The 18,128-nt window shown below is 40.1% G+C and overlaps 1 protein-coding gene across 1 annotated transcript; it reads left to right on the top strand.

The window, feature by feature from the left end:
- Window positions 1–760: 760 nt before the first annotated feature.
- LOC145439154 (all-trans-retinol 13,14-reductase-like) lies at window positions 761–17,470 on the top strand. The gene is made up of 12 exons (XM_080316634.1): window positions 761–1,832; window positions 3,191–3,319; window positions 3,630–3,742; window positions 4,021–4,124; window positions 4,183–4,283; window positions 8,298–8,495; window positions 12,755–12,874; window positions 12,934–13,063; window positions 13,350–13,465; window positions 14,262–14,431; window positions 15,694–15,853; window positions 16,712–17,470. The coding sequence occupies exons 1-12, from the start codon at window positions 1,451–1,453 to the stop codon at window positions 16,870–16,872; spliced, it is 1,884 nt and encodes a 627-aa protein (XP_080172760.1). The 5' UTR covers window positions 761–1,450; the 3' UTR covers window positions 16,873–17,470.
- Window positions 17,471–18,128: the final 658 nt, after the last annotated feature.

Genomic DNA, 18,128 nt, shown 5'->3' with positions numbered 1-18,128 from the left:
CCTGTGTTGATACCCGGACATCGTATCTGGGGCGTGTTTGGACATCATGTCTGTGGTGTGTTCGGCCTGTGCTGCCAATCGGACATCGTGTCTGGGACATGTTCGGCCATTCAAGCATGGTGTCTGGGTTGTTTTCGGATCTGAGTTGACACTCGGACATCGTGTCTGGGGCGTGTTCGGTCCGTGTTGCCATTCGGACATGGTGTCTTTTGGGCGTGTTCGGCCCGTGTTGATACCCGGACATCGTATCTGGGGCGTGTTCAGACATCATGTCTGGGGTGTTTTCGGCCTGTGTTGCCATTCGGACATGGTGTCTTGGGCGTGTTCGGCCTGTGTTGATACCCGGACATCGTGTCTGGGGCGTGTTTGGACATCATGTCTGGGATGTGTTCGGACTGGGTTAGCAGCACTAGAAAGTCGTGCCTGGTACTGTAACTGACTTTATAGTGAATATAGCGACTATCCTTATTTCTGACATGACTATCCTCATTTCTGACATGACTATCCTCATTTCTGACATGAGACTCACCTCATTTCTAACATATTTGTCCTTATTTCAAACCAATCGAACCAACCCTGTAGGATTTTAGACAGTAGACAGTAGCAATGGTAATGAAGTCATTCAAGCGCGAGCGATTTCTTTTTCCACACACATCGCCTTTGCTTACGCGCTGGACCGGACTAGCTGGACGCTGGTGAAGCTCTGCATTTGCGTTTCGTACTGCAATCTTCAGTTCTGCACCGCGTCGGCGGACAACTGCAGTCGTCCCCACGCAACCGGCGGCTTAGCTTATGCGTGTTTTCCTGATACGTTTCGTTTCCGTTGTGGAAGTAGCAATGTATACATTTTCTAGAAGAGAAGAGTCAATTTCGAGAAATACTTCAAGGAGTATAACGTGCGGTCTTCAGTGTATGATATCGATATGGCCATGATGGCCCATCCCATGCACGAGCCACGAGTAAGAGGTGTTGTCAGGTAGTCTGTGATAGTAGTGACTAGTGATGTTCGTTTTCATTATTGTTTCCATTTTTTATTAAATCCAAATACCGTAAATAGGAATTGTCATTTATTTGTCGTCAAAATGAAATAGCACACATTAAGTGACTGAGTCATTTTTGTTGCTTGGCATAATTAGTGCAACGCAGAGATTTTCTGTTCATGTATTCCGTTTTCATTGTATATAGATATTTCGAATTAATATTTTGTATAGGCCCTTTAACTTGAAATGATCGGACATTGATTATCTTCGGTAATTCTATATCCGATCCAACATAATTATGTCGATCAGGCTCCTATAGTACACAATTTCCTTGTAGTAATAATAATCATGATATGAAATTGCTCAATGTAATAATAACGACATCAAACACGCTCCTTGACATCATTTTGAATGGCTTAGGCTACCGGTAACTGACCGTTTGTTATATTCATGAAATAATCCCGTTTCATATGCATTTTCTTGCCAGATCAATGAAAGATATGGTGATAGAATACATTTTTGGATGTGGGTTATGTAATGTATTCTCACTGTTGGTGCTCGGATTTTTTACCGTAATCTACTATTGGTGCAAAGGGAATCCATTCATCGGAGTGCAACAGCCTCCAATCAGTTTGAATGAGCTCGAGAAGAAAAGATTGCTAAGAACCACATTCCAGGAGAAAAAAATTCCCGAAAATGTTGATGTGATCATCATAGGCAGTGGTGCGAGCGGGCTTGTTTGTGCCGGATGCTTGTCGCGAATGGGAAAGAAAGTGCTCGTTCTGGAACAGCATGATAGGGCAGGCGGCAGCACTCACACTTTTGAAATGGAGGGGTTTGAATTTGATGTTGGTGAGTATTATTTTGTTATCATTTCGTGTAATGACTGGTGTGTAAGACTGAAAATAAATTCTGTTATAAAAAATCTTTTCAGCAACCATCGAGTACAACATTTGATTTGTATTTCAACATACACCAAAAGTATTGGAATTCGGTGTCTTGGGCGTAGTTTTCCTGATACTTGCTCGCAATGTTCCGACCAGCAGACCAAAAGTTCAGATTCACGGCCGGGTCTTCTGCCTTCACGACAACAAATTACGACTTTACTGACTTATATGCTTGAAATTGTTAATGGCGGCATAGACATTTCGGACATAGTACACTTTGATCTCCAGGTGCAGTAACCTTCAATCAGCACCCTACAATAGGCCTAAAGATGCTCTTTTGATTTTTCTGCCTACCTGATCTTTATGAGAATCCAGCAAATTAAAGAATATTCCACAAAATTTACCAAGACATTTGTGACGGATTGTTTAACAGCATTCCATAACCGTCCAGACTCGTCTATGGTTTATGTTTCACATTGTCCGTGGACATAATATGAGCATGCAACACTTGTGCAAATGTGCATGTGGGTCAAGGTTAGTTTTGGTGTTAGAAATTCACATGCTTAACTGTCGTTTTTCATTGTGGCGCACTATGCTGAAGTGCTCAGAAACCATTTTACATTGATACTTAAAGCTAGTTATGCATCAAACCTGATAACAAGTACACATACATGACAGTGACATGCAGTTAGGTGAGGCAGTGCTGCTCCTGTAGTCATAACTTATGAACTAAAATCAACGAGAAAATGAAATGTATATTAACATTTGTCTACTGATCTTTCTGAATTACCATAATAATCCATTTTGAACTCCTCTGCAGTTTTATTTGCTTAATTAGGATATTTCCTGTTCAAATATAGGTCACAATACAATCCGCGTCATAAACGAGCAAAGCCTCGCCTCTGATTACACAATCTATCAGTAACATGTTTAACACAGCATATGGCTTATGCCGGTTTAAGCGCAACTCTATATCTCGGCAATACAATGTTCGCTGATATATTCAATGATTCCCTGAAGTCGCTCTAGATTTTGAGAATCAGCATTGTCCAGATTCCAGATAATAGCAGCACAAAGAAATAATAGCCAACTTCTCTGTGCGTTACTAACTTTTGATGATGCCAATGTATCGTTGGTATGAAGCTCTCTTGAACACTGAACATGGGCCAAATTACCATTGAATTAGTTCATTGTACTTCCATTTCCATGCATCATTTTAATTGAAAATCGCTGTGAAAATTGTCCTGGACTTGTCTTGATGCCAGTGATTGTGGTTTTATAATAATAATGCACTGTGTTTGAAGACATCATCTGTTTGTACAGGTGTTCATTATGTCGGGAACATGGCCGATGGTGACATGGATCATATGTTATTCGATGTGTTGTCTGATGGACAGCTCGGTTGGGATAAATTGGACAGCAAGTTTGATTCGGTTGTCCTGAATGACAAAGGTACGTCTCAATTTCTGTAGTGGAGCATATCGCTAACTTTGGCATTGTAGGTATTGGATACTCAAAACCTTACTGGTATTTTGGCTATATGCAATTGATTAGTTGATTGATTCATTCAATGATTGAAATTGTACGACAATGCATTGTCTGGTTAAGGTATTAAATTAGTCTCGTTTACATGGGATTCAGCACTAGTTTGGCCGTAACAATACCTTGAGGAAAAGTCATCCTGGTTCCGGCCTCTTTTCCTACACAAATTTCACCTTATATGAGCACTTAAGCCGTTTACAAATGAATGTATCAATTGTAGAGCATTCAATGATACTGTTCGGTAACGGAGAAGAAAAAAAATACACAAAGTCACTATTAAAATACTTTCCAAAAGAGGAGGATGCAATCAAGAAGTTTGACACCTTATTGAAGGTATGTGAATTTTGATACTGAATGAGTCAAATATTGTTCTTGTCATATCTTTCATGTTTCCCTTTATTCATTTTCAACTCATACAGATATTTCCGGTCCTCACCAAATTTATTCTCTTCCTAAGCTAGTCGGTATTTTCAGATTTTGTTATGGCAGTGAATAAGTGATAATTTTCAAAACCTCTATAGGGCTACCGATCACACTGAAATATTATCAGGCAGACAGGCGTGTATGCCACTGATTATCGAGCGCTATGTTTGAATTTTAACCATCTGCAGGACAGCTCAAAATCCGTCGTCGCCTACGTGTTGATGAAAGTTCTTCCCAAGTTTGTCACGAAATTCCTTCTACGCACGGGTATTCTGTATGCCCTGTTTCCTCAGTAAGGCAATGGTCATTATTGCTCATTCCACTTTGACGAGATCTCACTCTTGTTTAAGGTACCAAAAACTGACTGAAACCAACGTGAAAGATGTGCTGAATGAACTCACTGACGATGAGACACTAAAGTTCGTATTTGGATACGCTTTTGGTGATTATGGTGAGCTTTTACGCGTTAGCTGTTGCACGTTTTTTTAGCAAATGCGAACATGAAAACAGTATTACACATTTTTCCAGCAAATGCGAGCATGAAAATAGTACTGCATGCGCTGAACCTGCCCATATTGATATCGATTTAATCAAAAGTTGTCAAGTGGTCGCTCATATTACTCGAGTACGAGTGTAATGCAGTGATCACCAAAACTAATTCCTGGTGCATCATTTTGAGCTATGCTGCCGTAGGCTACTACCAGACATGGGGTAATCGCGATTAGTAATCGTAATCGTAATCGATTACGACGATGACAGCATTTTCAAGTAATCGCAATCAATTACATTCGAAGAAATTCAGAAGTAATCGTAATCGACTACTTCCCATATTTAATCGATTTGTTTGTGAAAGAACGATTACTTTTTACTTGTACAGAACTATGACATAAACTGAACGTTCGTGGACAAGAATTATACCAATAGTGATAGCACAAATGTCAGATTTTCAAATGCCACTGCTCATTATTATGTCAGAAGTGGCCTATTAGCTTTGCTCGTCATTGCGTAAGCAAGAAGTAACCATCTATCCACACATGGTGAATAGATATTCGATGTAGGCTACATTAGTGTGATTGTAAGAACACTCACCGTGCTGTATATCAGGTTATCAATACATTCAAGACGCCAATACTTCGCAGCAGGATAATTAATCACCACTCTGCCTAGTTAAAAGTAACTTTTGTATTGATGTTTGGTTATGCTTAGTTCAACGCAGTTTGACCGTTGCTGCTTGGCGGGCAGTAGGCCTATGTAGTAGGCTACGAACATACATCGGACAAAGGTTTGAAATTTTGTAGGCCTACTAGTCAAATAAAACATTACGCTTTCCACGACGAAGCATTAAAACTCAACGGCTGCTGATAGATATCATAACCGAGCCGTTTCTCGTAATGGCCACTTGCATTACGTTATATATATTAAGCTGAAGGCAGAATCTTATGTTCACTTTCTCAAATTCTCATATGATTCTACTGGAAATGGGTGCCAATCGTTATTTCACAATTTTTTACTCAACATTTGGACCTGTCGTCATCGTTATCGGCTTATGTTCAATGTTAGCGTGGCTTGTAGCTAGAATCAGGACCAAAACGGCAAATCGTCCCCCACTCCAAACGTTGGCTTTGGGCCCCCATAGAGTAGTAAATTTTCGAGTTGAAGATTTAATTTCGTCAATAATATTGGTAATTGCATTATATTACTATTCATATACTATTCAGCCCACGATGGTCAGATTTACCTGAAGAGCTGGGGGCACGTAATTCATAATTATGCCGTCTGGATCTGGTATCTTGTGATAATTAATTTAGGGTATGTTGTTAATTCGTTATATAATCTGTTATATAATCAAGAGATATTGTAAAGGCCCAAACGTAGCAGACTAAAAGAAAAACTTGCGTGAGACGCACACACAAATTGCCATGTATATAATGCCCTGTGGGTGCCCGGGTGACATTTGCATTGTGGGGTCAAATTGGAAGGACCCGACTCTTAGTCACGCCCACCCAGCGCGGCTCCTGACAATGGACACATGCGCCAAGTTTCGGCCAATGTCTCTCATTAGTAGCACACTTCGTGGGTTCGCATGTTGGCCGAAACTGCATACGTCTTTTGGTGCGTCGTGGCGCGGTATTGACTGGCACCTGAATGCCTGTTACTATAAATTATGCATGCTTTTTTCTTGAGGAGGAGACGTATGTATTTCAAAATCAAGCTATATAGAGGCATTTAAATCGCGATGCTCGTAGACAATTTTCAAGTTCATGAAATCTCTCGAAAATAGTACGAAATACTTTTGAGTCCCTTCTAGCTCGCTCCTCACCCTATTAGAAAATTTGGGGTGCGGCGGTTGTGGACCTAGCAAGAATGCAAATCGTTCGGTGTGATAAATCGTCCTCTATAAAATGGGCAATGGCTACTTTATGACGTAACAAACAAATGTCGCATCTTTTATTAAAGAAAGTTGTCATCTCATTAGGCCTTTCAGCGCAATCCATATATTGTCTTCCAATATAACTTTTAAGATGCAAAATAAATGTAATCGTGAGTAATCGTGATTACTTTTTCAATGTAATCGTAATCGACTACTTCCTGATTTTGCTGTAATCGTAATCGCGTCATTCAGAAGTAATCGTAATCGCAATCGACTACATTCACGAAGTAATCACCCCATGTCTGGCTACTACTAACAGACAAACTCAGTGTCTAGGCCAAGTGAAAGGGCTAATTCGACAGGGGGATGAATGAGCGAACCCGAGATAAGAGCAGAGTGTGATGGAGATGATAATAGCATAACGACATATTTGTAACAAAGGAGGGTTGCCATATGAATAATCAAGGGAGGAAAGGCAGTTGGAGATGTCTGAAGGAAAATGGCAGTTTAATTTTTGAAAAAAATACCAGATGCAATGGTTGGAAGGTGTCTGAGTGCTCAGTAATAGGTGGATAGCAGAAAAATTAAAATGGATGATTTATGGGACATCAGCAGGACCAGCCATGTTGTGTGAGTTAGAGAGCACTGGTCTTGTAAAAAGCCAAGAGACTGTGTTGGTAGGAGTGACTTGATTGATCAGGATAGAAAATAGATATATCCAAAGCACAACCCATGTTTGGCCACTGGGATCAATAGAGAAACTTCTATACACGCAAAGTATATATCTCAAGAAATCAGTGATGGCACAAAATACCGCAAGTGCCTTCCACGGTGCAAAGTACCCAGTAATCAATTTCAGGTGCAATGTACCCAGTAATCAATTTCACGTGAGTATTTGTGTCCAGATGGGCCGTGACTCATGATGACTCTCACATGGAATGCGGCTTACTACGAATCGATGTATTATGTGGTCAGGGTGTAAGAGTTTTGAGTAAACGTTAAAAGGATGTACCACGACCAAAAATGTTGAAGACCACTGGTTTAAAGTGATCATAACCACTGGAAGTAGGCAAAATGTACTTGGAGTACTTCAAAACTTACAAGTACTTTCTTACTGACCACATCTAAATATATATAGATGTACTAAATGAGGATATGGAGAAAGTGGGAGTTATAGAAAAAGCCATTATGACTCCGAACTTATGGAGGAAACTTGTAAGCTTTCGCAACCCACAGTTTCCTCCTATAAATCACTCTGGTGTTTTTGACCACCAGGTGGAAGTTATATAGGAAGACATTATGACTGAGAGCTTATAGAGGAAATTGATCAGCTTTGGTATCCCACAGTTCTCCGCTTAGCAGTCAGTCTTGATGTTTTTGGCTGGCCACCGCCATGCAGGCCTACAATAGAATCGTATTATGATTCTAATTGAGAATTGATGAAGATTTTTGAAACCCGAGTTATGACAATTGGTATTGTTGCTTGCATTATTCTTGGGTGTTTAAGCCTGAAAACGAAATATTGCAGGTAAAGCGTGAAAACACTGTTTGTTGTCTCTCCTCAGGCTTAAAAATTAGTGCATTATGAAAAAGCTTTGATTACTCAATGTTTGAAGTAAACGCAATGTATATCTGCACTCACTTCAAGTACAGAGGCAAGAATTATTCATACTTTTGTGATCATAGATACCCAAGTCCCAGGCGTGCTCACACTTAGCAGCACACGGTCACTTTTTGGACACCCACAATACTGCGGTCTGCCAAGCAAAACCTACTAGGTGATTGCGATTGACATGGTTGCATGATGACCACCCATGATAAAACCCATGGCTCGGAGTGGATTTATTTCCATATGAACATATTATTTTAAAATTGTATATTGAAATTCTCCAAGAAGCTATTCAATTTTTTATTTGTTTATATTGATACGAGCTATAGTTGTATATTTCCACCCTTCAGGTAGTCAATGGGAGTGTGTTACCGTGCCTAGCCCCTCTTGAGTGTAATCAAATGTTCCGGACTCGTTCTTGCCAATGTACTCAACCCGTTGGCAGTGTATAGCGTGATTAATAATGACCAAAATTCCAATTTTAGGTACATATCCTTCCAAAGCGCCGTTTCTCATGCATGGAATGTTAATGGATTACTTTCGCAATGGGGCTTACTATCCCAGAGGGGGCTCAACAAGTTTAGCTAAGAATATGATTCCTGGGATCCGACGAGGTGGTGGTAACGTTCTCGTAAATGCCAACGTAGAACGAATCTTGACTGATGATGAAGGAAAGGTGTATGGTAAGTTTACCGCATGTTATACTACCAGTACGTCTGCCAGTTGTGGCCTTCACTTTTTTATTGGCAGCATAGTGCTAAACGATCTGCAGTGGCAAGAGTGCAGAATTGGATTTTGTGTCTCACATTTTCGGAACTGAACCTATCACGAAATCTTTGAATTTAGGCATTTTTTCAGAACCATGAGCTTCGTTAATGTACCAAGTTATACTATAACTAGAAGCGATATTTTTAAACTCAAAAGCATGAAAAAATAATACGAAATTTAATCGATGAATTGAAAACTGACACTCGGTAAATCAAGCGTCGTATATTTGGTGAAATAGCTACGAATATATTTGGATTGTTTTCGAATTCGATCTATGATTTTGGGTCGTGGAATTTCTGAGCTACATGCGTCATTAGGATGGTTAAGTCATTACCGGATCACGACTCGAACGTGCCGTGCTTGATACGAAATGAATTCAGGGTTGTCAGGATTACAACTTGGTTTTGAAACTAAAATCCCAAACAATAAATCAGCACCGAGTGCGCAAATCGCAGGACTTGTACTTTGTATATATTGGTCCGCCACTGGGAATCTTCCACCCGGTGATATTTGACTGTATAGAAGAAGTCGCTGGCCGCAGAAGAGTCGCTGCCGGACCATGTTTGGCTCACCTCTGCTGTAGTCAAATGATTTCATTGACACAAATAGAGTTCATATGCAGTATCCCTGATAACAAAAATAGTGAGAATGGGTACGATATTGGGGACTCGTGTTTCTTGTTCACTATCTCCTATTTGGTGACTAACTTAATAATAACTTTGTTATCTGCCTCAAACTAATTTTTAACCAGTTACAACAATGAATATATGTACTCTAATCAGAGCCGAGTATTAATAAAATTTATTTGAGTTGAATAAGAACTATTTTTTTCATTTCCTAACGATGCTCCCAACAATGATTTGTCAACGACGGCTATCAATGTGTGAAAGCACAGCACTTGGCTGCCATGTGTACTAACTCTTTGCTTGAGCGCTGGGGAGTAATACATTTTGTTGTGATGTAAAAACTGAAACAATTCGTCATTTCTTCATGTGTGATGCTATTAATCGGTCGAAATTTAATGAATCGACTTCGAGGCTAGTACTAGGCTCAAGATTGAGTCGGCCGGTTACACAATTCCTTCCAGCCTAAACTAAAAAATAATGTGTGATAAGCATAAGAAGATCTAATTTCCAGATTGACAATCACTAGCACCCAATGTTCAACCAATGTCGGCAATCCAATCTGCAAGGAATGGTGCTTTCTTACAGGTATCGAGGTTTTGTCACAGGCATGAACAGTGGATACAGATGATTTGTTTGAGAAACCTGTGACATAATTCTTTTTTGTTGTCTTGTGTTGAAAACACTCTCTAATCAGTCCTTGCATGTTAACTGCACTAATTGGTATGCTATCCAGGTTTATGCACTTGATTTTATGGAATCATCTGGCATGATAATAGCGGTACTCCAGAATTATATTCTCTCATTTCATGATTATTCTATATCTTTCTTGAGTTATGAAAAGACTCCGGTCATTGTCATTGCCAATGCCGCCATTCTTGAAATGCTACGTTTCCGTAACACGGGGTGACTTTAGCATTGCCGGGTGACTTTGGCCGAAAACCAATATTGGTTTCTATTGCACACATCGAACAATATATCGATGTATGAGTACTTTGAGCTATTGTTTAGGAACAATCTTCATCAATAGAGTGCTATTATTGCAAATTTCATGTTTGATACAACACTTTTACATGTTCCCAGCCATCTTTATATTGACAGGTATGGTAAGAAATTCCACCACACTTTTTACGCACTCAAACTTTTGTTTGGTGTACATGTAAAGTAGGTGTTTGAGGCAATTTCCTTTCATTTGCAGACAAAGGCTATGTACCTGACAGCATTTATTGGGTTTTTTGAGCGAAACGACAGTTCATTATTTCAAGATTGTCAAAATCCTTTGGCTAATCATTTTTTTAAATTTTTTGCAATTTATGGGGTGACTTTGGCCAGCTATTTAGAGTGAGCTAAAATGGGTATTTTTTGCATCAAGATTATTCTTAGTATCCGTATCTTCTACATAATTAAATGCAAAAGAAATATAGAAGAAAGCTTGGTGCCAGTAGTTATAAAGACTACACCGCAGATGAGATCCAAGCGGCACTAAGAATAATCGAGGAAGGAATGGGCGAAGGATCTGTGAGTGAAATAACTGAGAGGGATTTTACAGAATATAAGGATAGTAGAGCATCCGAAATCACCGGGAGGCCAGCCCGTTTCATCACCAGATTTGGAGAAGAAAATAACAGACCATTGTATGGCGCAGGCAGATTATGGATTTCCTGTAGACGAATTTTGTCTTAGGAAAAGTATCTCGGGAGAGGAGGTTTGCGAGGATAATTGCCATACAAGAGGAGAAGGCTTCAAAACAGAGGAAAAATGGTGACCAACCATCAACATCCCAACAAAAAAAGAGTTGAATCAGTCACAAGCAACTCAACATGAAAGTGATGACGATTCTTCAGAAGCAGAAAATTTCCAGGAAGATTTATGTGATGAAACAGTTGACGTGGGAGCATTAGAGAAGGAGTTGAGAGCAAAACCAAAAGCTGGCCAGTATGTATTAATTGAGTGTGAGGGAGAATTATTTCCAGGTGATGGGGAGAGTACAGAACAGCATGGTGCAGAAGTCAGTGTTATGCAAAAATCGGGAAGCAATAGGAAATGGCCAATTCAAAAGATATTCTATTATTGGAAAGATATTAAACAGAGAATCTCCGACCCGGACTTACTGAATGCTCGTGGAATCTACAAAGTGAATGAACTAGAAGGGCATTGAACTACTTTTTGTCATTGATTTGTTTAATTTTATTCATTTTTTTTTGAAGATTTTTGTGGTTTTGCGTTGAATCAAAGTTTAAAAAGTCACCATTGGATGGATACTTCTTTTTCAAAAGACTGTAGATGGCCAAGTCAACTTCTCAGCTTGTGTCATTGGCATATATGACTGCTAGATGTCCTGAAAGTACAAAAAATGGTGCTCGGCTAAAGACACCCCATTGTCGGGTGACTTTGGCCACCACAGAAAAATTGAAAAAAAATGATCGAAAACGTGACAATAATTTTCTTTTACAAGTTTAATCCATAGATCTAACCCTTCCGCCCATAACAAAGTTGAAGAAGGCAGAAAATCATAACATATCATAAAATAATTTAACATTGAATGTGAAAAGTGGTACAAAGTCACCCCGTGTTACGGTTTTAGTATATATTCGCACAGATAAATTCCATGTTGCAGGATTTAACATTTGCGATTCATGATTTCAAAATGGGGCTGGAAAATTGAGAACTTGCCCCCTGCATTAATCCGAAAGTAGTTTGCCGTAACTATTCCAGATGACAGACATACGATTACCCCAAGTGTCAATTTTACTGCTAATTGGATTGATTGAACAGGTTTGTTGTTCCGACTGTAGGTGTGCGTGTGATAGTTGTTACTAATTCTGAATGTTGGATTCAACAATGACAAATTTCAATTTGCAAAGACCATTGTCAAGAACGTATCAAAAAAGTCTTGGGCACATTTCTTGGTGGAGATTAAATATGGAACTATTCTGATGTTAGTGTTTTGTTATTTGGAAGATTGATTGATCTGATGCTCTGATCGAAGTGTGAGAGTGAAACTTGTGGCTTACAGTACGAGTAACTTATTTCTTTGTGTAGTAAATTCCCAAATATAATCTGAAAAGCCAACATGTTTGGTTGAACAGAAGTGATGATAGCAATCAAGCTGCTAAACTATGTTCCAAAACTACTTCGACCAGGTGGTTAAAGCATTTTTTTTTGGAATGAAAATCTACTGTCTGGTCAAACCTCGAATTTGAAACCAATCCTGAGAATGGAGGAACATTGTGATGAAACAAGGCAAATGAGTGCAATAGTTTACTGTGAAATAACCTGAGAGCAACACAGAACCATTATTACAACACCACAAGAAAATATGTTAGGTCGCATCCATCATATATCTTAACGATGGCGTCCATATGCCGATAATTTGTTTCAATGGCAGAAGCATTACACAAGACGAGACTAGACCCTCTGCTGCTGATGATAATAATATGTAAATAATATAACTGTGACATGCCAACCAGCAACCAACCGTGATTAAAGTTAAGATGATCTTCCACTTACTAATGCGTAAAATTACAAAGTATATATTGTTGCATTTGCAGGCGTGTCAGTTAAACGTCACAGCAATTCTGTGATTGTGAAAGCCCCGATCGTCGTGTCCAGCATTGGAATTTTCAATACTTTTCAGAATTTGCTGCCTCCTCGCGTTTCCGAGCAATACGGTATTGTCGTTGTTCGTTTTCAGTGAAATTGCTTTCATTCCCGAATATTTATTGCGCAGATGTGCAAATGTCTGACTTGGACACGGGCTTGTCGTGCTTCCAAACGTTTCTTGGATTGAAGGGGGAAACGAAAGAGTTGGAATTGCGAAAACGAAACTATTGGATCGTAAATAATTTAGATGCGGAAAGGTATCTTGTTAAGTTGCTGTTGCAATTAAAGTCTGCGAAAAAATGTTTCCTTCAATGTATATATATATATATAGCCTACCTATTGGAGACTTTTCAAACTTCACATTATATGTCTAGTACTCAATCAAAATCTGACCACTCTACTTCATAAAAACCACAAAAGTAGATCTACCTTGTATTCTCGTATATCTGGTTTCGTCAAGTTCATACTTTCATCACTTCTAACAGCATTGTCGATACAAAAAGATGGTGCGGTGATGTCGACTAACAATATTTGCATTCTCAGTGCTATGAAGAAGTATATGACTCTGACTGCAGAAGATGCTGCATCTGCCCCGATTCCATTAGTATTTGTGTCTTTTCCATCTGCAAAAGACTCGTGCTGGCGTGAACGATATCCGGGTAATATATAAAAAGTGAATTAGACTACCGGAAACCTATTACGGCGGATCTATTGTAACATTTAGTATAAAGTGAACTAGGCGGTTGTGGTTTTAGCATCCCGTGCACCAAGTGTACTCTTACATCGCAACATGGTTACAGAAAAAACTTGCTATTTTCAATACCTTGCTGTTTTGACACACAATATTTTGAACACTAGCCTGACTGAGGAGCAATGACCACATCGAAACCGCGTTAAGACTACCATTACCAATATCGAAGTACACAATAAAGTAGCCTGTACGTTCTTTGAGCTGTACCCAACACTTTCAGTGCCCTCTGTCGTAGGAATCTTTCACTGCAGAAGAAATTTTTCTTTATCATGAAAATTGCATGAATGATGCTTTGGATTATTATATTCTGGCATTTTCGGCAACCTCGCTCGGAGTATAACAACATAAAGGGCACACATAGATTTCAAATGAATTCTTTGACCTTGACTCAGTGGTTCTCAATTGGGGTGCTGAACGCTGATTGAAGTGATGAGGGACATCCACTTTTTTTAGTTATCGGCTTCCCAAATCTCATGGTCGGGGTGCTAGAGCGCCGTGAAATATTGATCCTTTTCAGACGGTGTCGCTGTCACAAGGTCAAGGTTGACTAGCTGGTTCGTGTTAAAGTACTTGAAGATTGCTTTCATCCATCAAAATAATACATTTATTAGAACTCAATGGCTTCTGCCAATAACTCTTGATAAGATGCACCCAAAAAGTCTTTCTGGTGCAACGAATTTCATTAACATATGTATCCATTCCAGGCAAGTCTGTGTGCACGGCAGTTACGTTTGTTAATTGGAAATGGTTCGAGAATTGGGAAAATCTGAGCGCTGCCTCCACCAAAGATCACGTTTACTCTGCCGTCAAAAAAGGCATACAGGAGCAAGTTGTGAATGTTGTGTTGAAAAATTTCCCACAGCTTGCCGATAAGGTACGCTATACACTATACATTATTGCCGTAATCAGTAGGTTCAAAATGCACCAAGTTCACGTGACCCTCAATTATGTAAAATGATTGCATCTTAATAAATGGCAACCACCGCAAATATATGGTTGTTATAGATCAGGGGTCACCAACCTTTTTGAAATCAAGAGCTACTTCTTGGCTACTGCTTAATGCGACGGGCTACCAGTTACTCCCACCGTTTAACTATAGATAACCAACCTACGGAAAGACGCGCATCGCGTGATTCACGGTCGAGAAATACTACAGTTGCAGATTTGTTGTCGCTTCATAGCATGAAACGGCAACGTAATTGCTACTCCCATAGATGACGACCCGAGCGCTCAAATCTAATAAAATTGATCTTATTCGATAGCTACAGTCGCGCTGATTCTGATAATATACATTAAATTTTCATCAAGGCAATAAAACCACCCCGAAAAAGCCTTCAAAATCTGAAAATCGGCATTGTTCTAAACGATCGCAACGACGCAGCACAATGACGATAACAATGGTCCTTGTGTGGTTGCGATTGTTCAGAACAATGCCGATTTTGAGTGGTATTTCGAGGGAGTTCCATTGCCCTGATCAAAGTTTGATGTATATTATCAGAATCCGCGAGACTGTAGCTTTCAAATAAGATCAACTTAATTAAATTTGAGCGCTTGGGTCGTCATCTATGGGATTAGGAATTAAGTTGCCGTTTCATGCTGTGAAGCGACAACAAATCTGCGCATGTAGCATCACTCGACCGTGATTCACGTGTTGCGCATCTATCCGTAGGTTAGTTATCTATAATTTAACCGTGCTTAGTTGGATTCCTTCACTTAGACAATCAGAGCACTGGGCAGGGTTTCCGCCGCTTTCCAAGAACATAAAACTCTCACTCACCGGGACTCACACCAGTGTCTCCGGGCTTAGTTGCGTTGCCGCACTGCGCGCCAAAGCTCCAATCACCGCTTCAAGACTCGGTAATATCAACTAGATCCCCGTTAAGCCTCCGCGTGGGCGATGACGAGCAGTGCCCCGATCAAAAACTGCGTTCGTATATTCCTTAGGGTCGACTGACCCATTTCCAGCTGCTGCTAATATGAAACCATTCGACTTTCAAATCTCTCATTTGAATGTTTGGTGCTGCTACCGCGTTAGTGACCCCTGTTATAGATACTAACCCGTCTTATTTGTAGAGCTGGTTCCGAGATCCACCTGTGTCTGATTTGTCAATAACTTTGGTTCGCTTTGTAATGCAGATCGAATTTGTCGAAAGCGGTACTCCGCTGAGTCACAAGCATTATCTCGGTACTCCAAAAGGGGAGATCTATGGAATCGATCACACCATGAAGCGCTTCCAGCCAGAGCTGGCAACTCGCCTTTTGCCCACTACTTCAATACCAGGACTCTATTTGACAGGTACATGATAATATCTTTCTTTTCGTGGATGTGTTTATTGAATACCTTCAATTCAATTATAAGATGTTCTTTTGCATCTTCATCGTCCAAGTACCTCAAAATAAACTAAACATCTGCCTACCTACCTTAAGTAAGATTTTGTTGTAGGCCTGTTGGATTCTGATAAGACTTGATTGGTTCGCGCTGCGGTGCCAGTATGACGTCAATAATTGTATGATTGGCATATCTTCCGCGACTATCCCTACGCTGGAATTCAAAGCCGCCAAACTTGTATCTCATGTCAGTCGAATTACGAGCGAATGCAAGCTCGTTCTTAAGCATTTAATCAAGTTTTGACGTCCCTATTACGGACCGGGCTCAATCGCGCGGGGAATAAATTATGTTTACGGTTCAACCAATTAGCATATACCGTGCGTTTGAATTGGTTTGAACCCGACGTTTCCTTGATCATTTTGGGCGTTGACATTCTTTACGCGGCTCCGGGTCGCAGTGTGATTTACAGTAAACTCATCACCGTACAGGTACACCCCTTGCCGTTCAAAACAAGTTTGTTTTGTTGACAGTAAATGCAAAGCGTGGCGGCGGTTTTGCACTTTTAGGAAATGTTCGTTGGCGTATCGCGAAGGCTACAACATATGTATCAACTATCCAATATCTATAATGTCGTTTTGAATTACGGAATGTATAGGTGCTTGTATTAGATACCGTTATCCTATTATATTATAGTGGTTCTCTAGTAGAAGTAGACTAACACCGTACATTTTTACTCCATTACAAGATTTCCGAGATATCCAAGAAGTCGTAAGACTAAAGTAAATAGCAACCATTCGAGTCGCCGTAACACAACCCTTCCTGCAGGTCAGGACATCTTCACGTGCGGCGTGAGCGGGGCGGCTGTATCCGGTATCATCACATCCGGCGCGATTCAAGGCCGCAATCATTTCCTCGACCTGTACGCCGCCATGTTGCTGAAAGTCTGCAGGCGGTTCTGGGTTCGGATTGCCGGGAAAGCGCAATAAAAATGAAGCGAGTTTGTGACGTCACTGAATCATATTGCCGTCTGCATAGTTCATATCTGCAATCTAAAATTTCCTGTGGCGTGCTTTCAGCCACCATGTCACGCCTTTTTCCGAGATTCAACCCGTTTATGGTTGTAAAATTCGACTCTTCAACTCATATTACGCCCGTGTTCAATGTTTTGTTTTCCAGTATCATCAACGCGTCTTGCAATTTCGAAATTGTGCAGTTTATTTGTTTCATGTTATCTTCATAGATCTGCAATTCTTCATACGTAGCCATACCTGAATATTGCAAATAATCCGGTTCGAAACAACTCTTTTACTTGATTCCCATATTTTGTTCTCTCTATTTATTGATATCATAACAACGTTACTAACTGCGGTGCTTCTCACTCGATTGCTAACTTACGTTTATCGATTGGTTACTATTACCTACAGAGCGATGCTATCTATTGCAACAGCTTCGTATTTAAGTGAAATCATTAGCAGATTTATTGCGCTAATGTAATTCTTACGGTTCATCTACATCAATGAGTATTGTGTCTTCAACCGTCTGTAATTCAAGAATTCTATATGTGAAGAATACTCATTGCATCCAGTTGTGCTGGTAGTTCTTGAACGATACGCGTGGCTATACCGGCATGGACAATTGGACATATGTTTAAGGGATTTGGATTGGGAAGACTGTATGGCCCGATACGCCGATGGTGGTGTCTCCCTCCGTAGATCAGGGGTTCTCAACTTCCCTTGTACAACGGGCCGCATTTTTACAAATAAAGACGCTGCGGGCCGCAGAATATTATTATCATGTATTTGTGGGCTACTATTAAATTCAGGCTACTATAGCCTATATTTACCAGTCGTATACTGGCATTTAGTACATTTTCATGCTTTCTAAAGCATTAATGGACAGCGTTCGTAAGTTTACATTGGCTGTTTTTTTTTGGTGAGAATATGAATCTTACAGCGGCGCAAGTAAATCCCCATATGGAGCCTGCATTGCATTCGTTTCTAAGTAGGTATATGCACCCAAAACCCTCCCAACAGAGAACTGAACTCCGTTTCAATGCGTGAGTGGACATTGAGCAAGTATGAAATAACGGTCACACCTTCGTTACAGAGGCCATTATCATGAATTTCAGCTCTCAGTGATATGAGAAGAAGTCTGTTGTTCGGGGTCATTTCTGAGCAAACCATTCAACCCTTCTCCATTCCTTCCATGACTGATGGAGCCCTGCACCGATAATGATGATGAT

Source organism: Botryllus schlosseri, chromosome 5 (genome assembly GCF_051294905.1).
Source record: "Botryllus schlosseri isolate E-star chromosome 5, Bs_hap1, whole genome shotgun sequence".
NCBI lineage: Eukaryota > Metazoa > Chordata > Ascidiacea > Stolidobranchia > Styelidae > Botryllus > Botryllus schlosseri.
This window is presented reverse-complemented; position numbering and strand designations above follow the sequence as displayed.